The 26,627-nt window shown below is 36.3% G+C and overlaps 1 protein-coding gene and 1 long non-coding RNA gene across 2 annotated transcripts in view; one reads left to right on the top strand and one right to left on the bottom strand.

Annotated features, from left to right (window-relative positions):
• fes (FES proto-oncogene, tyrosine kinase) overlaps window positions 1–2,895 on the top strand; it is a 38,566-nt gene extending 35,671 nt beyond the window's left edge. The window contains exons 17-19 of the mRNA XM_038308641.1: window positions 2,159–2,305; window positions 2,405–2,527; window positions 2,611–2,895. Coding sequence (XP_038164569.1) covers window positions 2,159–2,305; window positions 2,405–2,527; window positions 2,611–2,753 — 413 coding nt within the window. The 3' untranslated portion in view covers window positions 2,754–2,895. The remainder of the gene's footprint in view (window positions 1–2,158; window positions 2,306–2,404; window positions 2,528–2,610) is intronic.
• On the bottom strand, window positions 1,449–26,535 carry LOC119798965. The gene is made up of 5 exons (XR_005282795.1): window positions 26,472–26,535; window positions 14,550–14,603; window positions 13,443–14,002; window positions 2,567–2,730; window positions 1,449–2,480 (listed from the first exon to the last, which is right to left on the bottom strand). It is a non-coding gene; the product is annotated as an uncharacterized LOC119798965 (long non-coding RNA).
• Between the last annotated feature and the right edge of the window lie 92 nt (window positions 26,536–26,627).

Below are 26,627 nucleotides of genomic sequence, written 5' to 3'. Positions count from 1 at the left end.
ATACTTGCATATTATAGTTAAAACAAATGTCAATGTGGCCCCTTAAGGATCTGAATATTGTACTGAAGGGTGAACCAAATTCTTTTTGATATCTTGTCATTATGACATCATCTAATATATAGACTTGATATCATATGGGAGTACTGCGTTTGATGTTATCCTAAAATACTGCCAGTGATATAGCTCAACTAAATCAGCAGTTTTCAATGCCACAAAGTTTTCTTTTTGGCTTTCCCAGATTGTTTAAACATATATTAATCTAGTTACCTTAAAGCAGGTATAATGCAGACTTTCTCATTGTTTGGACAGAACACAAAAAGGAAATTGTTTTTGTAATGCTGACTAAACTAAAACAGAAAAGGTGTGGTCTGATTTAATTACAGACAGTGAAAAAAAAAAGAAAAACTTTATTTTTCTTTATTTGTATTGACACAAATATCAATTATATAAGCAGATTAAGTATTAAAACAAAGCAACAGTAAACATGGTAAATCTAAACTTTTGTAGTGTTTGTAATGTTTCAGTAACATTGTCTGCGTTGTTGAATTTTAAGTTGTTTTTCCGAAACTTTCCATGTTTTGCATCTAAGCACACTCATAAAAAACTATTCAACAGAAATTATTTATTTTCAAGCAATTTATTCTGGTTGTTAATAACAGGCAACAAGAATCCATAACCCTTCCTTAAGAATAAAAGAAATTTACTAAAGATAGTACAGTATTTATTACAGTAATTGTGTTTATTCTCATTATTTTAATTTGCCAAACCTGGTGACAAACTATAAATGGGATGTATTTACATATTTTGCAGTGTTAAAGTAACTTTAAGAGTTAAATTTAGCACCAATCCGAGTGCATTTGGTCCCACTCTGAATAGGTGTGAAATTAACTCTCTACAAAGTGTATATCTTACTCCAGTTATTTTTGTAACACCTCTAAAAGAGTCAGTGTACTTTGACACTGCATATTTAACACTGTGGAATTTACTATATCAAAAAGTTACCCTCAGCATTAGATTAGAGTTAAATGTTTTGCAAAGCAAGAATAAAAACCCAACCTATTTTAGCATAATGGAAGTCTGTTAACTTTCCTCACTGCACTTCCTCATGTGTTGTCATGACCGTTAGAATAGTGCCTAAAAACAGGAATAAAAGAATTTCCCATAATAAAACATGAGAAAAATGCTTCTTTGGCTTACCGTACAGGCAATTTAACACCACAACCAATCAAATCTGCCTTCCGTTCAACGGAATCGCCTGAATCATCCAAGGATTTTAAATAAGCATAAAGACCTCAACAGGCAAAAGAACATAACATGTCAGCAAAAGCAATGACATCATCGTGCAAATTTATTCACTTAAAGCAATGAGCTCTTTACAGGAAACTCCATGTCAGTTATTTTCAAAAAAACTTTTTAGTACTGGCTTTTTAGTAGGTGGTATGCAAAAAGCTCTGGCAAGAGCTGTTGGTTTTAGTTTTATAAATGCTCAAAAATAATGCCGTCTCCTAAATAACACAATGCCCCCATTTAAATGTGGTCAAACTGTATTAGTGCTGAGAGAATATATCTCTAAGGTGAACTTATTTTAGAAGCGTGTCTGCATCTCCATTTCAGTTTTTGAATGAGTCTTTGGTTTAGAGACTAACAGGACATGCAAATAACTTAATGAGAAACCCCAGAAGTGTCTGTTTTTCTGCAAAGTAGATTTTGGTATTGCTACTTTGTGATATAAAAGAGAAAAGGCTGTGATAAGATCATCTTGTTTCAGTCTTTAGCAAGTGTGGAGCAGTTGTACAGATAAAACATGACTTAAAATGTACAGACAGCTGCTAACTTAAACAATAACCTAAAAGTAGATATCATCAGAAGAATTCAGAAATGAAAATAAAAAGGAAATGAGCTGAAAGTTGAGGTGTTGTGAGGCGGTGGGAGTTGAGGATAGGGTGACTGTGATAGCTAGCTGAGAACAGTTCATACTGTGGGGAACAGATCAAAGCAGGTTTCTGCAACACAGAATTACAAACTCTACCCAGAAAAACAAACAAACACCAGGGACATTTTCCCTTTGTTTTTCGGTGTTTCTGTTATCCTCCTCTTGTTTTCTATCACATAACATTATTTGTCTCTCTATGTTTCCTTTTTTTAGGGACCTGGGCAGCAAGAAATTGCCTGGTTGCAGAACGCAATGTGGTTAAGATCAGTGACTTTGGGATGTCCCGTGAGCGAGATGATGGTGTCTACTCTGCAGAGGGGGGTCTCAGACAGATCCCTGTCAAATGGACTGCTCCAGAAGCCCTGAACTATGGTAAGCCAAAAATAATACCACTCTTCTTACAGTCTGCAAAAGGGAAACTGTCAAAAAGAATGTTCCTTTTCAAATGCTGCCCCCTGCTGTTTCTCTCAGGTCGTTATACCACACAGAGTGATGTGTGGAGCTTTGGTGTCTTGCTTTGGGAGACCTTCTCCATGGGGATGACTCCCTATACAAGCATGAATAACCAGCAGACACGGGATGAGGTGGAGAGAGGTAAACCCATGTGCTAATCTTTGAAAGATAAAAACTTACCTGCGGATAATCCTCAGGAGAACTGATGTTGGGTCTTGTTGCAGGATACCGTATGCCTTCTCCTCATGGCTGCCCAGTGGAGATATCCAGGGTCATGAACAACTGCTGGCAGTATGATCCCAAAAACAGGCCGACATTCAGGAAAATCCGGTCTGAGCTCAGTGCTATTCACAACAAAATCACATGATATCATCGTCTCATTAGACTTTTATCTAAACATTTTATTAGAAATAGTTAGAACTTGTTTTATACATTTATTTTATTTTTATGAGTTGAGTATGAAAATTGAGTCAGAACTCAAAGATCAAATAAAAAATTTAATCCCTTGACTTTACTCTTTTTTTTAGACTCTTTTTGTGAAAACTACACTGTGTGCAGAATTATTAGGCAAATGAGTATTTCTACCACATCATCCTTTTCATACATGTTGTTCTACTCCAAGCTGTATAGGCTTGAAAGCCAACAACCAATTAAGTAAATCAGGTGGTGTGCATCTCTGTAATGAGAAGGGGTGTGGCCTAATGGCATCAACACCCTATATAAGGTGTGCTTAATTATTATTTAGGCAACTTCCTTTTCTTTGGCAAAATGGGTCAGAAAGAGAGATTTAACAGACTCTGAAAAGTCAAAAATTTAAGCGGGATCATTGCACAATCAAGCAGTTCAGGGCAAATAGCCAACATGAATTGAGAAGGATCAAGCGTGAAGCTGCCATTAGCCACGAGTTGTGCCATATTTCAGAGCTTCAACATGTCTGGAGTGCCGTAAAGCACAAGGTGCTCAATACTCAGGGAGATGTCCAATGTAAGGAAAGCTGAAAATAGGCCACCTTTGAACAAGACACACGAGACAAAACGTCAAGTTTGGGCCAAGAAATATCTGAAGACTGATTTCTCCAAGGTGTTTTGGTCTGATGAAATGAGAGTTAGTCTCGATGGGCCAGATTGATGGGCAGCAGGCTGGATCAGTAAAGGGCAGCAAGTTCCTTATCAACACAGATGCCAGCAAGGTGGAGGTGGGGTGCTGGTATGGGCTGGTATCATCAAAGATGAGCTTGTGGGAACTTTTCGGGATGATGATGGAGTGAAGATCAACTCTCAGACATACTGCCAGTTTCTGGAAGACACCTTCTTCAGACAGTGGTACAAGAAGAATTCACCATCATTCAAGAAAAACATGATATTCATGCATAACAATGCTCCGTCATGCATCAAAATACACAACAGCAAAGCTGGCCAGAAAAAGTCTAAAAGGAGAAAAAATAATGACATGGCCCCTTGTTCACCTGATCTGAACCCCATCGAGAACAATGGGTATATATATTGTTTTTCTATTACGTCGCCTAATAATTCTGCACAGTAATATTTATCTGCACACAGACATTCTCATAAAATGGCCAAATCTAAAAAAAAAACAACAACAAATCCATTCCAAAAATATCAAACTTTGATATTAAGGAGTCTTTTGGGTTCATGAGAACACAATTGTGACCCATTAATAAAAATAATCCTCAAAAATACAACTTGCCTAATAATTCTGCACACAGTGTATCTAGAGAATTAATGTTAGAAGTGAGCAGTGTGCTGCGTGGCCAGCTGGGGGCAGTTTTTCTCTTTTTTTAAACGTTCCCTTCAAAACAATACAACTTATTGTTAGAAAGAGGAAAAAGTGTGTTTCAGGAAAACATTGTGAACATATCAGTTTCTGATCTTTAAGTTTTTGTACAGTCCCTGAAGATGTTAAGGATCTTTGGTCGTTTTTTTATCTGCAAAAAGAGAGTTAAATCTAGGGTGACCAAACGTCCGTATTTCCCGGGTTACAGGTGCTGGTCATAAAATTAGAATATCATGAAAAAGTAGTTTGATTTCAGTAATTCCATTTAAAAAGTGAAACTTGTATATTATATTCATACATTACATACAAACTCATATATTTCAGATGTTTATTTTGTTTAATTTTGATGATTACAAATGACAACAAATGAAAATCTCAAATTCATCATATCAGAAAATTAGAATATTACTGAAGACCAATAAAAACAAAGGATTTATAGAAATGTTGGCCAACTGAAAAGTATGAACATGAAAAGTATGAGCATGTACAGCACTCAGTATTTAGTTGGGCCTCCTTTGGCCTGTATTACTGCAGCAATGCGGCGTGGCATGGAGTCGATCAGTCTGTGGCACTGCTCAGGTGTTATGATAGCCCAGGTTGCTCTAATAGTGGCTTTTAGCTCTTCTGAATTGTTGGGTCTGGTGTATTGCATCTTCTTCTTCACAATACCCCATAGATTTTCTATGGGGTTAAGGTCAGGAGAGTTTGCTGGCCAATTAAGAACAGGGATACCATGGTCCTTCAACCAGGTACTGGTAGCTTTGGCACTGTGTGCAGGTGCCAAGTCCTGTTGGAAAATGAAATCTGCATCTCCAAAAAGTTGGTCAGCTGCAGGAAGCATGAAGTGCTCTAAAACTTCCTGGTATGTGGCTGCGTTGACCCTGGACCTCAGAAAACACAATGGACCAACACCAGCAGATGACATGGCACCCCAAACCATCACTGACTGTGGAAACTTTACACTGGACTTCAAGCAATGTGGATGAAGTGCCTCTCTTCTTTTCCTCCAGACTCTGGGACTTTGATTTCCAAAGGAAATGCAAAATTTACTTTCATCAGAGAACATGACTTTGGACCACTCACCAGCAGTCCAGTCCTGTTTCTCTTTAGCCCAGGCAAGACGCTTCTGACGCTGTCTGTGGTTCAAGAGTGGCTTGACACAAGGAATGCGACAGCAGAAACCCATGTCTTTCATACGTCTGTGTGTGGTGGTTCTTGAAGCACTCACTCCAGCTGCAGTCCACTCTTTGTGAATCTCCCCCACATTTTTGAATGGGTTTTGTTTCACAATCCTCTCCAGGGTGCGGTTATCTCTCTTGCTTGTACACTTTTTTCGACCACATCTTTTCCTTCCCTTCGCCTCTCTATTAATGTGCTTGGACACTGAGCTCTGTGAACAGCCAGCCTCTTTAGCGATGACCTTTTGTGTCTTGCCCTCCTTGTGCAAGGTGTCGATGGTCGTCTTTTGGACAACTGTCAAGTCAGCAGTCTTCCCCATGATTGTGTAGCCTATAGAACTAGACTGAAAGACCATTTAAAGGCTTTTGCAGGTGGTTTGAGTTAATTAGCTGATTAGAGTGTGGCACCAGGGGCCATCAATTTTGAACCTTTTCACAATATTCTAATTTTCTGATATGATGAATTTGAGATTTTCATTTGTTGTCATTTGTAATCATCAAAATTAAACAAAATAAACATCTGAAATATATGAGTTTGTATGTAATGTATGAATATAATATACAAGTTACACTTTTTAAATGGAATTACTGAAATCAATCTACTTTTTCATGATATTCTAATTTTATGACCAGCACCTGTATATGCGTATTTCACGTCCTGTCTCGGGCGTCCCGGGTTTTTTTTAGAAAGTGAGGAAATGTCCTGATTTCACTGCGCACGACGCTCTGTGTGACGTAATCCCTGAGACGTGTCAGTGCGGGCAGCCCTGTTCTTAATCAGAGGCTCTGTTCGAAAACCTGGGCTGCATCCTCCAAGGACGCGGTCTGCCTAGACTGGATCCTTCGAAGTCCTTGAAAACGAGGAGGCCAGAAGAGTTTTGTCTGTAAATTCGAACAGGTCCACCCTTTTTTTTTTTACGGGTGTATGCTCTGTTGCTTTGCAACCGTGAAAGTTGACACACAAAGCAGGAAAAGAATGAATACCGAGGTTTTTAAAACTGTTTGTTTATTTATTTATTTTTAAAAAAGTTAAAGCGAACAAAGACTACACTCACAAGAATCCAGAGTGGAAGGTTCCAACCACCGGGAGCAGGAACAAATCAAATCAATTGTAATGATAGAAACTTTAGTCAGTTAAATAACCTGCTGCTGTCATTCTGCACATCTCTGATGTTGCTGCTATTTTCAAATATCCATTACTGTAAAAATGTCCATAGCTGCATATTGGTTATTAATTCTCCAGTTTTATATTGTTAAAACACTTTACAGTATTTTATTGTTTATATTTTAACTCTTCCCTATTATGTTATTCTTATACATTTTTCTAAGGTCCTCATTTGTGTGACTATTTTCAATAATCTTTCTGCTGCTGTAAATTTGCCCATTGTGGGACAATAAAGGGATTTTCTATTCTATAAAAGGGTTAGAAATATATAAGTAAATCTAAACAATGTATGTATAAAAATATATCTGCAAAATCTCTAATATTCAACAACAAAAAAATACTTAGTTAAGCATATTGTGCAAAATAACAATAAAAAAATTTAACTCCTATCAGATTTATAGTTCCCACTCTGCAGATCTATTAGAACCTGTCCTTAAATTACAGCCAAACTCATTTACACAGTAACAGATAAAAACCTTTAGATAAATCAAACACTACCGCCACATATCTGACTCAATAACCATTAAAACAACTATTTTCATTCATTTCAGACGGAACTATTCACAGAGTTGTATTATATTAAACTGAACTTCCAATTTTCACCACTGATCTGCGCCAAGTAGCATTTCCTCTGATCACGGTGCATGATGATGAGATGATGAGACATTTGTTCTTTCAATCAACCAAGGTGTCCTGGTTTTCACAAATGAAAATATGGTCACCCTAGTTAAATCAAAACTTTAAACCACTAAAAGAGGAGATGATACTTTATATTTTTTTCATAGAATATATAAAAATGGAAGCTCAGATTCAGATGGTAGCTGCTCTGGGCCTTAGTGGCCCTCTTAAGCTCTGTGGGGAAGACACCATGAGAGTTTATTTGTGCATTTAGAAAAAAATTATACTTTTTTTTCAAAGAAGTAACAGATCTGATTCATTGCATAAGGACGGTGCTCCTGGACTGGCAGGGGTGGGTGTTCTCCAACTATAGGGGGGGTAACACACTCCTTAATCCTGCAGTACCACCTTACAACAATTTACTATGCTCTGCAACTTTTTCAAATAGAAAGGGGCAGATGTTTATTTTTTTAGAACAAAGATATGCTAGTACAAAAGATACAGTTAAAAACCAGTGGTAGTTGAAGTCTCACTTTAAACAGAAGAGGATCTACATCCCTCAATTCATTTAGAAGTCATTGCACTGTTTTTCTTTAGATTAAACATACTTGAACGGTAAAACAAAAATGATCCACACAAAAAACATAAAATGTTTTTTGATTTACTAAAATGTAACCCCTTTAGATATATATTCATACATCTTTTTAAGTAACAGTTAAAAGAATCAGTTACTTGTTATGGCTAAAAGCAAATCTTTAGCCTACAGTAGGTTTCGATTTATCTCGAAATGGATTAGATTGAAGGGCTTTGTGATGCTATTCGTATAACAACTACTGTACCAAGGAGCTTTTTTCAGTCAGTGGGAGTATTTTTCAAGAACATTTTTTTGTTATTCCGATAGAGAAGGTTTGACAGTTTTAACTGAAAAGAAAGGAAAAGAAAAAAAAAACCTTGGAAACACATTCCCCAGAAAGAGCAGAATTTTTCTGTTACTATCCCCCGTGGCCACATCTCAAGAAAAATATAATGTTGCAAACAAATGGAATATTATATGTAATTGAGCCCTGGCAGAGACATTTCAGAGCTGGGATGTAATGGGGGACAATTAAAGCCGGGGCACAGAAACACGCTGACAACAAGTACACACATCCGCACTTTGATGTTCAGGACTCACACTATCTTTTTGAAATATTTTATTGATTGTTTTCCCTGGTTTTAATGGAACCTCTGTCCACACAGACTATTTTAATAGGTTGTTTTTAAATAACGGATGCAAAAGCAAAATATTCAGATCTTTTAAATATTTGTGATTAATGTGGGCAGTGAACCATGTTTTTAAAGGACAAACTATAAGGATGAATCTATTTTAAATAAAATACATTTTGCAACATTTCAGGCTCAAACTATGTTTCTTGGTTAAAATTTGAGATAAGTAATTAGTATAATTAAGAACTAATGTTGCAAGATGAAAGGTGAACAGAAATGTGTCCTTTATTGATTTAGTTTTTAACATTAACACCCTTAATCAGTTTGCTTAAAGGTAGATATTCTTCTTTGTGTTTTTGTGAAAAAAATTATCATGTTAAACCTAGGCGTTTTTAGGCTATTATTGGGGATGCTGAAGCATCCCTAATTTGACTGAAAGCACCCCTAAAATATGAGTTGTTTTTGTAATACTGTATGCGCATTTTACAATAAAAAAGTGACATAGTAAAACTATACAGTATTTGGTTATTTAACCCCTTCAATTATGTTTTGGTTCATCAGAAATAATAATAAACAAAAAGTCAAGTAAACAAGCCTGATGGAGCTCCTTAACTAAAATGTTGACCAACGCTTTGAGGAAAACACTGCAGGTGTTTTTAAAATGCTTAGTCCGATTTCTGCACCTATTGATGGTGTGTTGATGAAATGTTCATCAGCGGGGTGCTCTAATGTGTCTGACACTGGTTTGTTTGATTATCTTTAAAACCACAACTCAATATCAATATTTACATTTACTGCATCATTAGTAAATTGTTATCATTTTTTCAGTTTCTAGTTATTTGAATTTGCAATCCGTTTTATGATTGCCAGTTTAAAGAGGAAGAGGTGTGCAATGGGAAGCAAAGTGAAAGAATAGGAAAAAACAGGTAAGAAAACAGACACAATAGCAGCAGTTGTTAAACTGCCAAAGAAAAACGTTTCATTCAGTAGATTATTTTACATATATCATGGAAGTAATTTTGGCAAACAAAGGAGAAAAGTCATTTCATGAAAACTAATTCCAAGGTTAGTTCATTTTAAAGCTTTAATTGGTTGGAATAATCTTCTAAGAAATGCTGCTTTTTGCTTTGCTTGTTAGTTTTTTTTTTGCACACATCTCAGATACGATGCATTAGTGAATGACGGAGTCAGTCATTATCAAAACACATTGAACAAGTTTCAAAATATGTGTAGAAAACTATGAAATTAATCTTGTCTGGCCAGTTAGCTCTTTGGGTGCTCAGCAGCCCTAAACCTCTGATCCTAGAATCGCCCCTGGTGTTAAATGAGTAACATACAAACATAATACTGTATATAACACCACCACCAGTACTGTTGTGGTCTGCCTGCCTTGACACACAATTTAGGCAAAATGCAAAAGGATACTAATCTATAGGGTTTAATAAAATATTAATCCCACTTTGCTCTTTCAGTGACCTCTGTTTAAGGGAGGCTTTTCCATTTATTAGGGGTGTGTCTATGATTAACACTGGTGTGGAACTAGAAGGACTGGATTGCAATCTCTGCTCTTATTCATTTCCAAACTGTTCTGTCACGTTGTGATCAAGCTTCTCTGCAAGGCAGTCAAATTCTTTTTGGGCCTGGTTTTTGGCACCCGTGAGCAGCCACGTTGTAACAAAAAGGAGGCGGCTGCAAAATCTTCCCACAGAGTTTAGAAAAGCTTCACACATTAATCATGTATGAAAAAAAACATTTCAGTCGACACAGACAGGAAATGGACTGCCAATGTGCTATTGGCAGTGGCCTTGACACCACAAAATCAGGTCTTTTGAATTACGCTTGGCTTGAAAGTAGCAGCAGCTTCCCAAAGGTGAAAAAATAAATAAATTACTAAAGGTTGCTACAAACAGTTCCTGAGCTAATCTGCAGTAAAGCAACTTGAAGTGTAGAGGTCTGTAGCTATCACCCACCCCGAGTCTCAACATCCTCTAACAGTATTATTACATGGTCTAATATTTGTAATGGAGTTTCTGTCATTGCCACATGCTTATATTTTGCTATAATACAAACAGCTGTGAGATAGACAACATATTGCAGGGATGAATTCACATGAAATGGCTAATTGCACAGGTGACATCCTATCATGGGATGTACCCCTATGGCATGCACCAAGCTCCTGAGAGGAGCCTCAAGCATCAAGGGCGTAGGTTTGATTTCAACTTTGGTAGGGACACTATTGGTCTGATGTCATTGGTCCTATGCAAAAATATGCAGTCATTTTTTTATGCTTGATGTGAAAATCATGGTGTATTTTGTTTAAAGAAAAAAAGCAGCATTTCTTGCTACATTTGTACAAATTTTATAAGTGCTACACACACTAGATTTATTAATCTTTGAAGCATCACTGGCTCTGACGAATGTGGAATTTGACTTTTTTTCCACTTTGAAAAGGTTTGCATTTGAAATTACCAGCGACTAAGACAGAAAGTAAATCTGTGCCTATTCAACAAAAGATAGTCTAAATATGTCTTTTATATCTGAATTTATCCTGCTTTTGATCATATACAATTGTGCAGAGGTAAACAGAGATAAAACACAATCTTAACTTTTAAATTTTCTCTCTGTATCATGAAACAAAGCAAAATAATAGATTCAAGGGAAACCAAATACATTTATTGCATTTACATGAGCACTGGAACTGACAATGAGCATTCAGAATATTAATTTTACCCTACAAGTCATGTAGGCTGTAGATACTCTATTTAAGCCATATCATGTATTTTATCTTGGGCTGAAACAATTGATCGAAATAATCAATTATTGAAATGTCAACAAATTTAGTCATTGATTAATCATTAACTGGAGTATAGAGACTCTAAAACATGTCTTCAGCTCGCAGAGCGACCCACTTACAGTGGGAATTATAGCATAATTGCAAAAAAATATACAAACATTTTGCATTTTAGATCAAAAATGTTTTCGTCTTTCAATATTCTCCATCCAGAACTCCTCTACTGCTGCAACAATGCTGTATTGTAAATTATAAACATGTTATTCACATCTAATTGTTGGTAGGGACAAGTAGGTCAGTCCAAAATTTTGTTAGGGACATGTCCCTATGGTCCCTATGCAAACCTACGCCAATGTCAAGCATGTTAGGATTCACAGCCCAACATCAAGTATATTAGCTTGAAGTGCCTTTGTAAATAGTTTATAACTTGGGCCTTAAGTTTGAGTTCTAGCTCTGGTTACTTGTCCACAACACAGCCCAGAATTTCCAAGAGAGTCTGGCTGCATTCCTGCACGGTCAGGACCCTTCGTTGCAGATATGCAAATTGGGGTCTTCTGCATTATAAGAACCGCACTGGAAATACGATGTACAAATAAGTCTAAACTTCTTGAAATAAGTGTATTTACCCTTAATTTGAGTTGGTAAATAAAATGATTTGTCAATGGGTTGAGTATTTTTACTCTTAAAAATAGAGAATTAGATAATATGCAGTTGAAATAAGACAATGCAATTGTTTTTTTTTTCTTATTTTAAATGTAAATTGTCTTGGTCCATTGCCAATATATCACTTTGCTCCTCAGTTCAAGAAAAAATTAACTTATTTTAAGAAAAATGTGCCTTTTTAGATTTTAATGTTTTGCATTGTGGAAGTCTATTCCGGTCTATTTGAAGCCAATGGGAATAGCACGCAGCATGTGTTTGCTGCCGGATTAGAGTTTGTGACAGTGTTAAATTGAGCATAGAAGAAGTTTAAACTATACTGAAAACAAAAATCCTTATAGGACAGCCAACCTCTGTTGTTGTTTAGAAAATGTCTTATAGATCAAATGCCCTTTTCCATGCAGCGTGGCAAATACAGAGACTTATTCCTATTTTGCACATATCTATTATTCCAGATAGGGGTTTGGTGGGAAGTATAATTGTGAGTGTACATAAATTTCCAGCTTAACAACACTTGTTCGTGAAAGGAAGGTAGCTTCACGGGGAGTTTATTACTTTAGAAAGTCTTCGGAAAAAAATCTGGTTCTAACAGCGCAGGAGACCTCACAGTGCAGCTCTGGGTCCTGACAGTGCAGGTCTGACGCCAGACCCCTCTCAGAATTTCTCCCACTCACTTGTAAGCATGCGCACCAGCTACTGCAAGACCTGTCAAGTAAAAAGGTTTTGTGGCAAATGACTGGACGGGTTGTTTCTAGCAGTTTGATGAACAAAAAAATCTATTGCAATGACATTTTTTTCCTGCCAAACTGAAACTGTTATCTAACTAATCTTTCAGATCTGGCATGACAGAAGAGGAAAACTTATTAAGCTATCTATCAGCAGTGTTTTAAAGAGTGGACAGGTGACATTTTTGAGGTACAAACACATGTCTGATGATGATGATGGCATGTGAAGTCACTGACAGGTAACGTTCTGTTGCAGACTCAGAAAAAACATCAGTCTGATCCTTTGCATCTTTGTATCAGTGTCTTAAATGTACTGTTTACATATTCCTTATAAACATGGATGTCCTCTTTTTGTATGGATTAGGCATATTATTGAGTATAATCCTCTTTTCAAAATACAATTCTTAAATACTTCATGCTTCAAATAAAGTGAGACCAATTCTGCATAAAATGAAAAGAAAATAAACTTTCTGATGTTCAAAAGATGTATTAAGGATACATTTTTTCTTAGAAACTGAATATTACTGTTAAATATTTCCTAGAAATATTCCCAAACTGAAAAAAAACAATGGTAAGTGATCCTTTATAGTTTTTTCATTAATAGTTACACATACAGCAGTGAAAGTAGAAATATAAATATCCAGACTTCTAATAAAATTACATAACAATTGACATGGTAATACAAAACTATCTTAGGCTATAAAATGAGAAGTGCAGTTTGTGCTATGAGGAAGGTGTATCTTACATCATTTGACTCTCTCTATCAACCCTGAGGCATTTTTGCTATTGAAACCTCACTGGTTGAGCTTGTTTTCTGTAACGTTTAGTTTGTCAGATGAAAGAGGTATGATTTATATGCCTCGTAGGAAAAAACAATATGAAGGAAACAACATCTTTGCAGAAGGAGAAGATTACTCACTTCTTTTTTTGACAGCTGTGCTGATCAATTGGCTCTGAACAATCCTTTGTCATATGACTGGAAAACACGCAGGGCGAGTTTTCATCTGGATTCCAAGTAGGGTGGTATGTGTATTCAGCACTATGTGATACATCTATAGTTCATATGCTGCTCCCTTATAATAGTGAGCTTAAACATTACAAACTAAAACTGTTCTTTAGCTCCATAAATAGGGAGTGCCAAAGACTATGAGGTCTTAGGGCAGAAAGGAAGTTTAGAGGAGACTGGCTAACCACCTACTGTCAGCCACTGGGCTTTCTGCAAAGAGGAAACCCAGCGGCTGACAGTGTGATTCGTGCAGTACTGAAGAGGTCACTGCATGCTTCACAAATGTCAGCTGGGACACTTATGTCTACATCAGCAGGCATTGTGTACAAAAAAACATCTCATCTGAAGGCTCTTGTTTGTCCACATCTTAGAGAAACTCAACTGGAACCTCAACAATCAAGGCATTGAGTAAAAATGTCCAACTTGTTGGACACTTAGGTGGTGTTGTACTGCCTAAGAATACATAGGAGAAACTGTACAGAAAAAAAGGAGCTCATCTTCTCACTTAAAAATGGCGAGCACGCCCGTAAACTGCATTGATCTATGAAAATAGTCCATTTACTTTGTTTTCTTTCTTTTTTTTTTTTTACTTTTTTTGGAATTATTATAATAAATCTTATGTTAAGAAAACAAAACATTTATTTATTTATTTATTCATCCATCCATCCATCCATCCATCCATCCATCCATCCATCCATCCATCCATCCATCCATCCATCCATCCATCCATCCATCCATCCATCCATCCATCCATCCATCCATCCATCCATCCATCCATCCATCCCTCTTCTCCTGCTTATTCCATCCAGGGGAATAAGCAGGGGCCAGTGCCTAAACCTGGCAGTCTATGGGCGACCCTGGGCAGGTTGCCAGTCTGTTGCAGGGCAACACAGACACACACATAGACAAACAACAATGCACACACACTCAAACCTAAGGACAATGTAGAGAAGCCCTTTAACCAAACAGTCGTGTGGTTTTGACTGAGAGAGGAAACCAGAGTACCCAGAGAAAACTCACCCATACAGGTGAAGAACCCAGGCCAGGAATTAATCCCCGAACCAGTCAACCTGTCTGGAAAAGGGGGTAGGAAGAAGAAAATCTTATTAAAACCTGCCCCTTCTCACACTATCAATATCACATTCAGTTGGCCTCATCATGTTTCCCATATCACACACATTTTACAAAGAAAATTGCTTTCTATATGTGCATATCTAAATTTATATGCACATCAATACTTACCAACATGCACACATACGCATGCATACGCTAACATCATCATATTGTACCTACTCACATGTAAATACATACATACATGAACACCTATAAATATCTAGGTATCTCCACACTTATACTAATACACACACGAATGTATGAATATACATACAATATTTATACATACCTACATATGTGGGTGGATTACCAAACAATTGTACTGAAGTAAAAGTAGCACTACTTCATTATATTTTTACCTACGTAAAAGTAAAAAATAGCCATCCAAAAAATTACTTCAGTAAGAGAGAAAAAGCATTTAGTAAAACACTCAAGTGCTGAGTAACTGATCTACTTAACACACATAATCTTAACAACTGATTTACAAAATAATATAAAGTTAAACAATATAAAGTTACAAACAAATTCTGGTGTTAATTACTCGATAACACATTTGTATTATTATTATTAGTGTATTATGATGTTTGTTTAAAACAAACCTTTTTTTTTTTTAAAGTAAAATCACAATGGATGGAGTAGCCAGAAATTTTACTCATGCAAGAGAAGAAAGTAAAATGCTATAAAATTACTCTTTATAGTACGTTTTCTTTAAAAAGTTACCCAAGTAAATGTAACTGAGTAAATCTTAGTAGTTAGTTAGTAAGTATTTGAACACTCTGTTTTGCAGGTTCTCTCACTTAGAAGTCATGGAGGGGTCTGAAATTCGCAGGTGCATGTCCACTGTGAGAGACTAAAGCTACAAAAAAAAAAAAAAAATCCAGAAATCACAATATATGATTTTTTAACTATTTGTATGATACAGCTGCAAATAAGTATTTGAACACCTAAGAAAATCAATGTTAATATTTAGTGTAGTACCTTTTGTTTGCATTTACAGAGGTCAAAAATTTCCTGTGGTTTTTCACCAGGTTTACTGGTGAAAAACCAGTAAACCTAGTGAAATATTTTCTGGTAAACATTTTCTGTTATCTGCAGAATTGTAGAGCCTGAACTTCACTACCTGATTGCTGAAAGAGGAAAAATCTACTCTAAGGGGGAAAAATTGCTGTCACATTAATCAGATTTTAAATGTTGGATTTTTACTGCAGTTGTGGTGCCAAATTAACATTAAGTGTAGGCGGTGAGTTGTGATAGGTCAGGAGATTCTTTCTTCCTTCAGATCTTCTGCTATGAAGAACTTTGAAGGTTCCACCAGTAAACTGTTCATAGAAACAGGAAAAACAATCAGAAGACCTGATTGTTTATCAAACTAGATTTGTTGTGTATTGCTGATGGATGGATGGATGGATGGATGGATGGATGGATGGATGGATGGATGGATGGATGGATGGATGGATGGATATGTATATTCAAAGAAGTAAACAAGCCTGATGTACTTCCTGAACGGAAATTTTGTTGTGCAATATTTTAAGACAATCACTATAGTCAGGTGTTTTCTGTAAGATTTTGGAAATGTTTAGTAAGACCTGCAATTTCTTACAAAAAATTCAAAATCAGTATTTTATTTTACTTAATTATCATTTATAATTAAAAACTTTTTTCAGCCTTGTGTTTCAATTGAGTTACTAGCGTGAATCTTTCATTTTCTTTAAATGAAGGGTATGTAAACTTTCAAGCACAACTGTACACTAAGCATAGTATATTTTAGGAAGGACAGGACAAAGCATTGGACAAATAGCATTTGCATTGATTCTAATCATGTGAACCTTCTTAGTAGATATTTTTCTCATGGCCACAGGCTTTCTGTCACCCCCGTGTCATCCTGAGGCATGTGATGCTGAGGGACACCTGCAGACTGGTTTCTCTCAACCTGCGCCTGTATGAGCCACTATTGGAGGAACCAAGATGCTGTCTGACACAGAGTTTCACCACACTTCTTGCTCAGAGTTATCAGATGTACATCAGCTGCAAAAGCATAGGGTAGATTTCGGTCACCAAGTAGTAGCCGGCCGACTGGCTGACGCTCTGATATCTCTGTGGCATCTTTTTTGTATGGTTTCTGCACCTGCAGAGCTCAAAGACATTCCTTCAAGGTTAGTCACACTCAGCAGAGAGATTCGTCTGATCAAAGTGTGTCCAATTCGACTCCTTTTTTGTAACTAAGAAAACTATTTATGAAAGAAGCTTCTCCTTTATTAAGTTGCCCGAAATGATTGACTACATTATTTTTTTAACTCTCTATAATTACTTAGCAGAAATGTGCAATTATTAAGACATCCATGCAGAAAGCAATTAGTAAATGCCATTTCCCTTTTTGACAGCAATGTGAGACTTTAAGCCTGTTTAAAACCTATGTGTAAGTTAGCTCACACACATGCTATTTGTTTTTGAAGGTGCATCTCTCTCTATGTTATCAAATTTCAGTTCTTGTTTTTGTACCGCGAAAGTCCACCTTCAGTAATGTTTCAGGGAATGCTAACCAAACAAACAAAAATCCTTATTGTGTTAATTTGTTTAAATTGCTGAAGTGCATTGACGTGTGTCTTACCTGGAGACGAAAAGCAGCTCTTTGTATCTTTGTTGCAATCATTCCAATGCAGTGTGCCACACCATGTGACTGCAGCATAACTCAGATTCCTTCCTCAGATAACATCTGAAAACCCCATACTGCTCCTCTATCACATGTTCCAGCTCTTCAGGGCAATAACTTATCATTTCTTAATGTTTCCGAGTCAATTTACTGACAGCTAGTTGTACCACCTGATGCACGATTATGTCATTTTTTTTTCTGAACAAAACACATTTGGTTCTGCAGCTTCCATTCTCTGTCCTTCGTAACTAATTTGACTAATTATTAAACAAAGCAAAATTTGAAGTTTATCGCATATTCCTATGCTTTACCAATCTAACTAAAAGTATATTTAAAAGGGATTTTATTGGAAAAATTGTAGCTGGGTTTGTTTTGATTGAACATGTCCTTTTGAAGAGGGATCCTGTAGAGCTTTTCTCAGCAGTCAGCACCTTCTCTTTCTAGTTAAAGGAGAAGTTCGGTTTTTTACACTTTAAGCCCATTTTCTGTAGTGTCCAGAATGAAATCGAATGATCGACACCAAAAGTTTGACAATTGCTCCTGTCTCTGCTTTTTGGCTCATTTAGAATCCACCCCTGGCTGCTTCAGAATGGCTGCCATAGTGCATGTCCGATAATGTCCTTAAAACAACCTTAAACGTTCTTTTTTTTAAATATGCTACTCACCGTGTCGTCAGCGCTGTTCAATGACGTTCCAAAAAAAGTTTTGTGAAGAAAAAACGTTCCTGTAGTGTTTTATTTAGCATTTTGTAAATCCCATTGAGTTCTGTTGGAATAGTCAATATTCCCCTGCCACCGGAAACGGAAATGGAGCCTGTTTACACAGTTGTAGTCTTTTCGCTTCACTCTGTGTACTCCGACGTCTAGAATCAAGAATCCACCTTTCGTATTCCATTTTCAGAGTTTTTTAAAGTGTTTAACAGAGACGTTAGCACCTCGACGTCGGAGTACACAGAGTGAAGCGAAAAGACTACAACTGTGTAAACAGGCCCAATTTCCGTTTCCGGTGGCAGGGGAATATTGACTATTCCAACAGAACTCAATGGGATTTACAAAATGCTAAATAAAACACTACAGGAAAGTTTTTTCTTCACGAAACTTTTTTTGGAACGTCATTGAACAGCGCTGACGACACGGTGAGTAGCATATTTAAAAAAAAGAACGTTTAAGGTTGTTTTAAGGACATTATCGGACATGCACTATGGCAGCCATTATGAAGCAGCCAGGGGTGGATTCTAAATGAGCCAAAAAGCAGAGACAGGAGCAATTGTCAAACTTTTGGTGTCGATCATTCGATTTCATTCTGGACACTACAGAAAATGGGCTTAAAGTGTAAAAAACCGAACTTCTCCTTTAACTGACTGAATTATAGAAGGTTAGAAAAATAAACACTTATCCACAAGTTGCTTCTTATTCTTATTATCATGAATCACACTGATGAGGATTGAAACTTATTAGAGGTTTATTTAGCTAAACAGCTATCCTTCTAATGAAGCATGTTTTAATATAGAGCACTAATCATAAATATTTTATATTCTTACTTGTTGGTGAAATTATTTTTTTTTTGTTCAAAAAATGGTGATTAAGCATTCAGCATTTTTTCTATTGATAAACTTCACCTGCACAAGTGCACTCTCACAAACAACTACAGGTGCTTGGTTCCAGGTACTCAGAGATTTACTTCCATACAGAAAGCCCACACTCTTATCTTCAGGTAACACAGAGTACATGTCAAACTAAATAATACTACTTCAGCGATAGTTTCAAGCTGTTGCTTTATTGTATGTCTCGTACCATGTCTTTCGGTTGTGCTGTTCTTTTTGCATCTCGTTGCAGGTGAGAAATATGGCAATTGCCATACTGCTACACTTGTGAAAGTAAAATCTGTTGGGCTCTTTTTGGCATCAAGACAATTATTCTTATTGCCACATTGCCAGACAGGACACTGTTAAAAAAAAAGATGGTGAATTAGCCAATCACTTAAAGCCTCTAAGCCTGGAATATTGACAATGAAACAAGCAGAGCAGCTGCTTCTCTGTTTGTTTGATTGCAAGAAATCTGATCACACCCTGCAGTCTCATTTATAAAGTCTTACTAACTCATATATTGTGTGTTTGTTACTTTCAAGCAAAAACCTATTAGCCTCAAACGTATCTTCACATATTTTCATTTTATTGTCCCAGCATCCTTTCATTTAATCCCAGTTAGCTGCTTTAAAGAAATAGATCAGAAAGGTAAAATGAATAGAATAACAATCAGCTTTTTAATCCTTATAACATTACAGCATTTTTAAACTCACCTTAAAGCTGATAAAATACAGTAAGAAAAAGTTTCCCTGCAGATGACTTAAACCTGTGGCCATACTGCTCCTCACCACTTGTTAAAGTGGCTTTCCAGGGATTTTGAAATAAACTGTGCTGTAAATTCTTTAGAATAGAATTCAACTTTATTGTCGTTAGACTGTCACAAGTAAAAAGCAACAAAATGAACCCTCTGTATTTAACCCATCCCCTTTGGGAGCAGTGGGATGCCATTGTGTGGCACCCTGGGAGCACTTTGGGGTTAAGGATTTTGCTCAGGGACCCATAGTGGCAGTCTGATGGAGTCTGAGTGACTTGAACTCAGAGGCCCAAGTGCAATGCCCTAACCCCTAGGCCACCAATCCCCTGTAAATAGGCTTATACTGTATGTCAGCAGATAACTGCCACAGCAGAAATCAAATAGTTTTAAGTCCTCAAATGTTTCTTTATATTTTTCTAAGTTTCATGGCCTGCTGAGATCATGAGGGATATGTTATATAAATCTTATTGTTTACTTATTTTGGTTGTGAAATTTGTTTTTGTGGAGTTATAGACTGTATTATATAGAAAATAAGCTTCTCCTCTCTCAGGCTTAAACCACTGCCCCAGTCTTAGCATAGTGAAGATGGTTTGCTTAGGGTAGTTGAGCATCATAAAGGGCATTTTAGTAACTTTGACCGAGGTGTTTTTGTTACTGTCAGTTAAGTTGGTCTGAATATTTTAAAAACAACAGATCCATTTTCACATCCAGTGCCACTCCTTTTAGCTTGGCTCACCTAAAATAGAAGATAGCAGGCTAGAAAAACAACATCTGGTCCAACGAGTTGGTTTAAGCCACAACATTCACATTATAGGATCAAAATTGCTGAAAAGAAACACAAAATATCCATCCTACCCTGTACTAAAGGCTTAGTGTTGGCAGCAACTAAGAATGGGTTAAACTGCACATTTATGATGATTGTTGCCAACCATGTCTGCCCCTTTTCTAACCATGCTGTTCTCATCTTCCTTATTTTATCTGTCTTCCTTATTTTATCTGTTGTGCACTCGGTTCAATTTTTAGTTTCTTTTTCAGCTCACATCACCTTATTGGATGCTACACCCATGTTTTCCTCTCAGTATTTATAACTGCAGTCATGGAGATGGTACAGAGTTCATTTTTAAAGAAACAACAAAACTTGTTTTACCTTCAGTTAAATAAGCAGCTGGCAGGAGATGAACAGAGATGAATATGATGGCTGATGGTGTTTTACAATTATCAGTATTTAATTCTAATAAGGGCTTTGCAAAACCCTTTTTCTAAAACAGAAATGTATCCAATGAGAGACTTGTAAAGAGAATTTAACCTTATCTTGTTATTCCTTTCTTTGCTTTTTCTCATAATTCGTTTTTTACATATGCCCAGGTTATTTAAAAAAAATCAGCATTTTTTACTCATGCACAATTTTTCAGTGTATCAAAACTTAGCTGCTCTGACTGTTTATTAAGTGGAAGTAAATGGATAAGATATGCATTTATCTACCAAGCAAAAATCCCAGTGTTGATTTAACTCCCACAGAGTTGCTTTTTCAAGGTTTATATCGGTACACAGTATTCAGAGTTTAATTAAAGCAATCAAAACATTTGAGATTTTACATCTTACATTTTTTTACTCTATAACAGAGTTCCTTTTTAATTCACAAGACGGCATTAAATTAAGATTCTATGAATGCAATGGCTGATACTGATCCAAAAACAAACATTAACAACTTGGTTGGAGTTGGTTTAAGACTTTCAATTGTTATAAAGTAAAATATAAGTAAATAGTAAAGTAAAAGTAAAGTAAAATATAAGTATAATAAAGAAAAACTAAAACAAATCATTTTGAAGGGTTGACATGAAGGCTGCTAGCTTGCACATTGTGTAAAGTTGTTAAAATGGATAAATAGTTGTCATTCAATTAAGTATTAATTGGTAGAAAAAAATTACATCACTCATTCTATCAATTTTTAGGTGCTTGAACAAAGATTTAGAAAGTTGCCACGTCAGGAGACGGACAAAAAGGAGCCGTTTTCAGAATGCTCTAAAACCAAGGCCTTGAATGAGTTTATTTATTTTTTTTCAACTTTATTTATAAAGCCCTTTAAAAAAAACAAAGCAGCCAAAAAGTGCTGCACATACCAGGTAAAGTTAAAATTGTATAAAAACAACATAGAAGTTTAAAGGAATAAAACAAAAATAATAAAAATAAATTCGTTAAATCAAATAAAACCAAATAAAAAACAACAGAGTAGAGTCAACACTGGCCCAATCAACTTTGGGAGATACTTTAAACACTGAGCACCTTTTAAATCTCTAAGTGTTGAAACAAACAGGTATTGAGCTAAAATAAACTCTGAAACATTAAATTATCAGATGTTATTTCTTTAGTGTTTGCTGCTTAAAGCAGCCTCTACTTTTTAACTGCAAAAAACTCTTGACATCTACAGCTGATTATAAAATCTCACTAAAGCTGATGCTGGGGAATGATTTAACAATTTTTAAAGTTCTCTTTTCTGACCCATCAAACATCAAACTAGAGTAAAAAAAGCTAAAAAGGTGATTTACTTTATTACATAGATTTCCTAGGTAGTGTAAACTTTGTTCTATATGACTTTGTTTTTTTTTTCATCAACTTATCAGAAAAACTGTAAATAAAACAGCCAATGAAAATTCGCTTAGAATCAGGTAACTTTACTTTTGCTCCATAAAAACATTTAACAGAAGCATTTTCAGCATTACCCGATAGTTGATTGATGCTGTAAAGTAAGGTTTCTTTTGCCTCAGGGTTTTCAGCTGCCTAAATGCCCCTTGGGAGATTTAACTGCAGCCTCGTGACTGAGCAACATTGCTCCTCCTTTTCGTGGTATTCTGTCACCTTACTGAGAACTCCCTGTGTCTTTATATTTAAATAAAACATGCTTTCATTATCCAAGATAGTTAAATTCCTCCTTGAAAGGGCCTATTCAACAGGTGCATATTTAGCATTCACCTGGTTACTGTATGTAATCACCATTGTCATAGTTAGTGAAAACAACTAAAATGTGATGAGCAAATGATCTTCAGTAGATAACTATATGACATTTTTCCCCCCTTTATACTTTAATACATGTATAAATCGTACTCTAATATTTTGAACAAATCTACACAACAGGACCACATAACTAGAGTAAACATAACATACAGGTTTTTTTATCATTATGATTTCTTAAATCTATCCTTAGCAACCTAGTCCTGTTTTTGAAGTAATGGCCTCACTTGTTAAATCAACAATAATACTGTATTTCTAAAAAAATGACTTTTTTTGAATTATTGCAAGACATGTGAAATCAATACAACAAGGATTAGGCCGCTATCTAATGGACTGAAGAACAGATGATCAAAGACAATGGGATCTATTAAAGTCATTATAACACCTGCAGTCTGACTGGATAGTAAGTGTGATGGATTTTGTGGGAATATCTGTTTGTAAACTTGCGTTCCAACCCTCTTGGGTAAATGATTTTTTTAGCGCACACCACCAACCTCGAAATGGAGAAAAGGTTTTGCAACGGTGGAGTTCAAGCTGGACTCACTGTGATGCTGGGGCATTATATTAAACAAGCCATTCATGGTCAAATAAAACCCTGCAGTTGGGCAAGATTTATATGTCTAAACAGACAAGTATGGGAAAATAATAATAATAACCGAACTTTAAATAATCTCACACTGGTGAAATGAACTCTTTGCATTTAACTCATCTGCTTAGGGAGCAGTAGGCTGTCATTGTGCGGCGCCTGAGGAGCAGTGTGGGGTTAACGGTCTTGCTCTGGGACCCAGAGTTGCAGTCTGTGGGGATCGAACTTAATACTTGCAGCCTTCTCTGAGCACAAGCGCACTGCTCTAACCCCCTAGGCCCAACAAGGCCAACAAGCCCCATATTGAATTTAAATGCACCTTAAATGTCACTTTTTGTTGCTGCTAGTCATCAGCTTCATGGAGACAAATTTTTCAAATGCGGTTAGGTTGAATGGATAGCTTTGTTCTTTCAGCAAAGGAAATCAGCATCACTAAAAATCTTTGTCAAAATGTGTTTAGTTATACAAAATATTTCCATAACCAAAAAGAAACTGGAATAAATCTAAAGGTAGGGGACAACTCCTTTACAGAACTATCTCTTACTAAGCAATCTGTATTGATTCAGCATCAAACACATATTTTACAAATGAAAAAGGAATAAATGGCACCTACAACAAATCATATTAAAGTCTATTTTTTATTTACATCTTTTTATAGGAAGACCATCAATTCCCAAAACTTGACATCTTTGCATATGTGGTCAAAACTAATTTTACCTGCTTGTTCCTTTCAATCATTACTGACTTTATCAAACAGAACTCCGCTGAGCGTTCTGTGAACTTATCAATGCAGAATCTCTGAAAAGGCTATGTTGCATAAGTGTGAGGTCAATATGTTTAAACAGGAAAACAGATATCAGGTGGAATGTTCCAAGTGTCAATCAATGAGCCATACCTAAAATATGATGAGTTCTCATACTACAATTTATCGCTGGTTAGATCATCAGTGAGATATGAAGCAAACAAAATGCTTTAAATGATCATGTGAGTTTGTGCGTATGTCCCTCACATTCTACAGCAGGTGCATAAATTGGTCAAAAGTATTTGTAAAGGCATGTGAAACAAAGAGAATAGGAATAAAATAAGGATAGAATATAACACTTTATTAAACGTACAACCTTTTTTACAAGTACATTTTAAAGCTTTGATCCTAATTTCAGGTTTTATTCTTAAAGGTAAACAGATTTCCGTATCCTGTGTCAACTTGTGTGAACTGAAGGATTTTGAGCAGACTTTGAACCTTTACACTTAAGTGTTTCCCTTTCTTACAGTCATTTAGTCTAAAATATATATTTTTTAGCAACAGTCAAATATTTCCTGGGTGAATTATTGAACCTTAAACCAAATTTAACCTAATCATGTTTAATTATTAGGTTTAATGATTATGACATGCATTTTCACAGTTAAGTAATATTCTATCCATGCATCATCTATTCCCAATAATCCATCCATCCATCCATCCATCCATCCATCCATCCATCCATCCATCCATCCATCCATCCATCCATCCATCCATCCATCCATCCATCCATCCATCCATCCATCCATCCATCCATCCATCCATCCATCCATCCATCCATCCATCCAACAAATCTAGTTTGTAAACAATCAGGTCTTCTGATTGTTTATCCTGGAACCTTCAGAGTTCTTCATAGCAGAAGATCTGAAGGTTGCAGCTTGTTATTAAATAAATAATCTTCTGACCTATCACAACTCACCGCCTACCACATTGTGTGGTGTTTTGGCACCACAACTGCAGTAACAAACCAACATTTAAAAACTAATGAATGTGACAGCAATTTGTTCTCCTTAGAGTAGATTTTTCCTCTGTTGGCAGTCAGGCAGTGAAGTTCAGGCTCTACAATTCTGCAGATAACAGAAAATGCTATAACTGTATATTTCTAATACATGTCTTGTTTTGCATTTTGCACATTGATATAACTTACATTTTCCATTGCAGTGTGTTTAGTTTTATATGTAGTGATGGAGCAACGACTGCCAGCTATTAATTGTAGATATATTGTTTTTGCTATTAAAATCACTTATTTATAAGCTTGGCCTCACTGTGCCTACAACTTTATCATCTCACCTAATCTCACCTCATCCAAAATAGTTAGGTTATTCTGGGCTGTTTTCTATATTTATGCTGCTTTATTTTTAGTCTGCTGGAAGACAAAGGGGCCTCTTTTCCTCATTCTGCTTCGTCCTATCTCCATTCTCCCATTCTGCAGTATTTGTTAGTTCCACCCATAACTATATGCTCTCTCTGCTTCTTCTCATAGTAGCTTCATGTGTTCTGTTCCTGTTTGGCTGTGACTCCATCCTGGAGAGAAATATCAGCTGTGCTGCTGCCATCAACGCCTTTGTTTACAAATGTCGGAGCCTGGCGTGTTTTTCAGTGTAGTCCTGTTTCTCTTAATGTGACTAGCTGTATGTGCTCTCTTTCATCCTCTGACAAAAGAATTTGCTTGAAGCTCATCTGCCTGGCTGTGTGTTTCCTGGACGGAGCCGCCTGTGCAGCTGGTTAACTTTCGTATCTCTCCTTCTTTTTCTATGTCTGCTTCTGTCTCCTTGAACCCCAGTCGGCCTCGGCAGATGCCCACTCACACTGAACCTGGTTCTGTTGGAGGTTTCTTCCTGTTAAAAAGGAGTTTTTCCTCTGTTGCTGCATGCATGCTTGGTGTGGGGGATGCTGAAAAGGTCAGTAGCAAAATGCAAGCAAAAATCATCACCGCAAGCTCATCCCGGAGGAGCATGTCTCGTAAGTCAAGGACTGGATGCAATCAACTGGTTTTCCTTGACAGAAACCAACCAATCTGACTGCATTGTGCCTGACATGTTGTGGTTTGCCGCTAATGAATAACTAAATTAAAATGAATCATAAACTTAATTTTTTAACTGAAAGTTGTAAATTGTTCTTAATCTAAAGGAGGCTTTTTTTTTTATTTCAGGACAGCATTAAGAGTACTTTTTATTTGTCTAACTCTTTGGAGTTAGACAAATAAAAGGTCTGATTGTTGTCTGATTGTTGTCTGTGTAACTGCACAGACGTTAAATGCATTTCCTGAAAGCTAAATCTAAACATATATTTTAGATAGTGAATTAGTGAAAAAATAATTTAGATTTAAACAGAGCAATTATTGTTTTAAGAGCACCCTGTTTCAAGTAAAAGTGACTAGAGAAACAATATAAAACCAAGGAAATGCAAACATTTTACTATGTTAAAAACCTTCATAATTACTCACAGACCCTGCCTGTAAAGTGATTTGGTTCAGCTTCCTGCAGCCTTTTCCAAAAGTGATATTACCAGTTGACAAACATCATGTGAGGAGTGGTTTACCTGACGCAGATAAGAATTCACACCTTTTTTTCTGAGTGGAGGAGAGGATCCCGCCCAAAAG

Source organism: Cyprinodon tularosa, unplaced genomic scaffold (assembly GCF_016077235.1).
Source record: "Cyprinodon tularosa strain WSP-4 unplaced genomic scaffold, ASM1607723v1 ctg642, whole genome shotgun sequence".
In the NCBI taxonomy this organism is placed as follows: domain Eukaryota; kingdom Metazoa; phylum Chordata; class Actinopteri; order Cyprinodontiformes; family Cyprinodontidae; genus Cyprinodon; species Cyprinodon tularosa.
The sequence above is the reverse complement of the archived record's forward strand: the minus strand, read 5'-3'. Positions and strand labels throughout refer to the sequence as shown.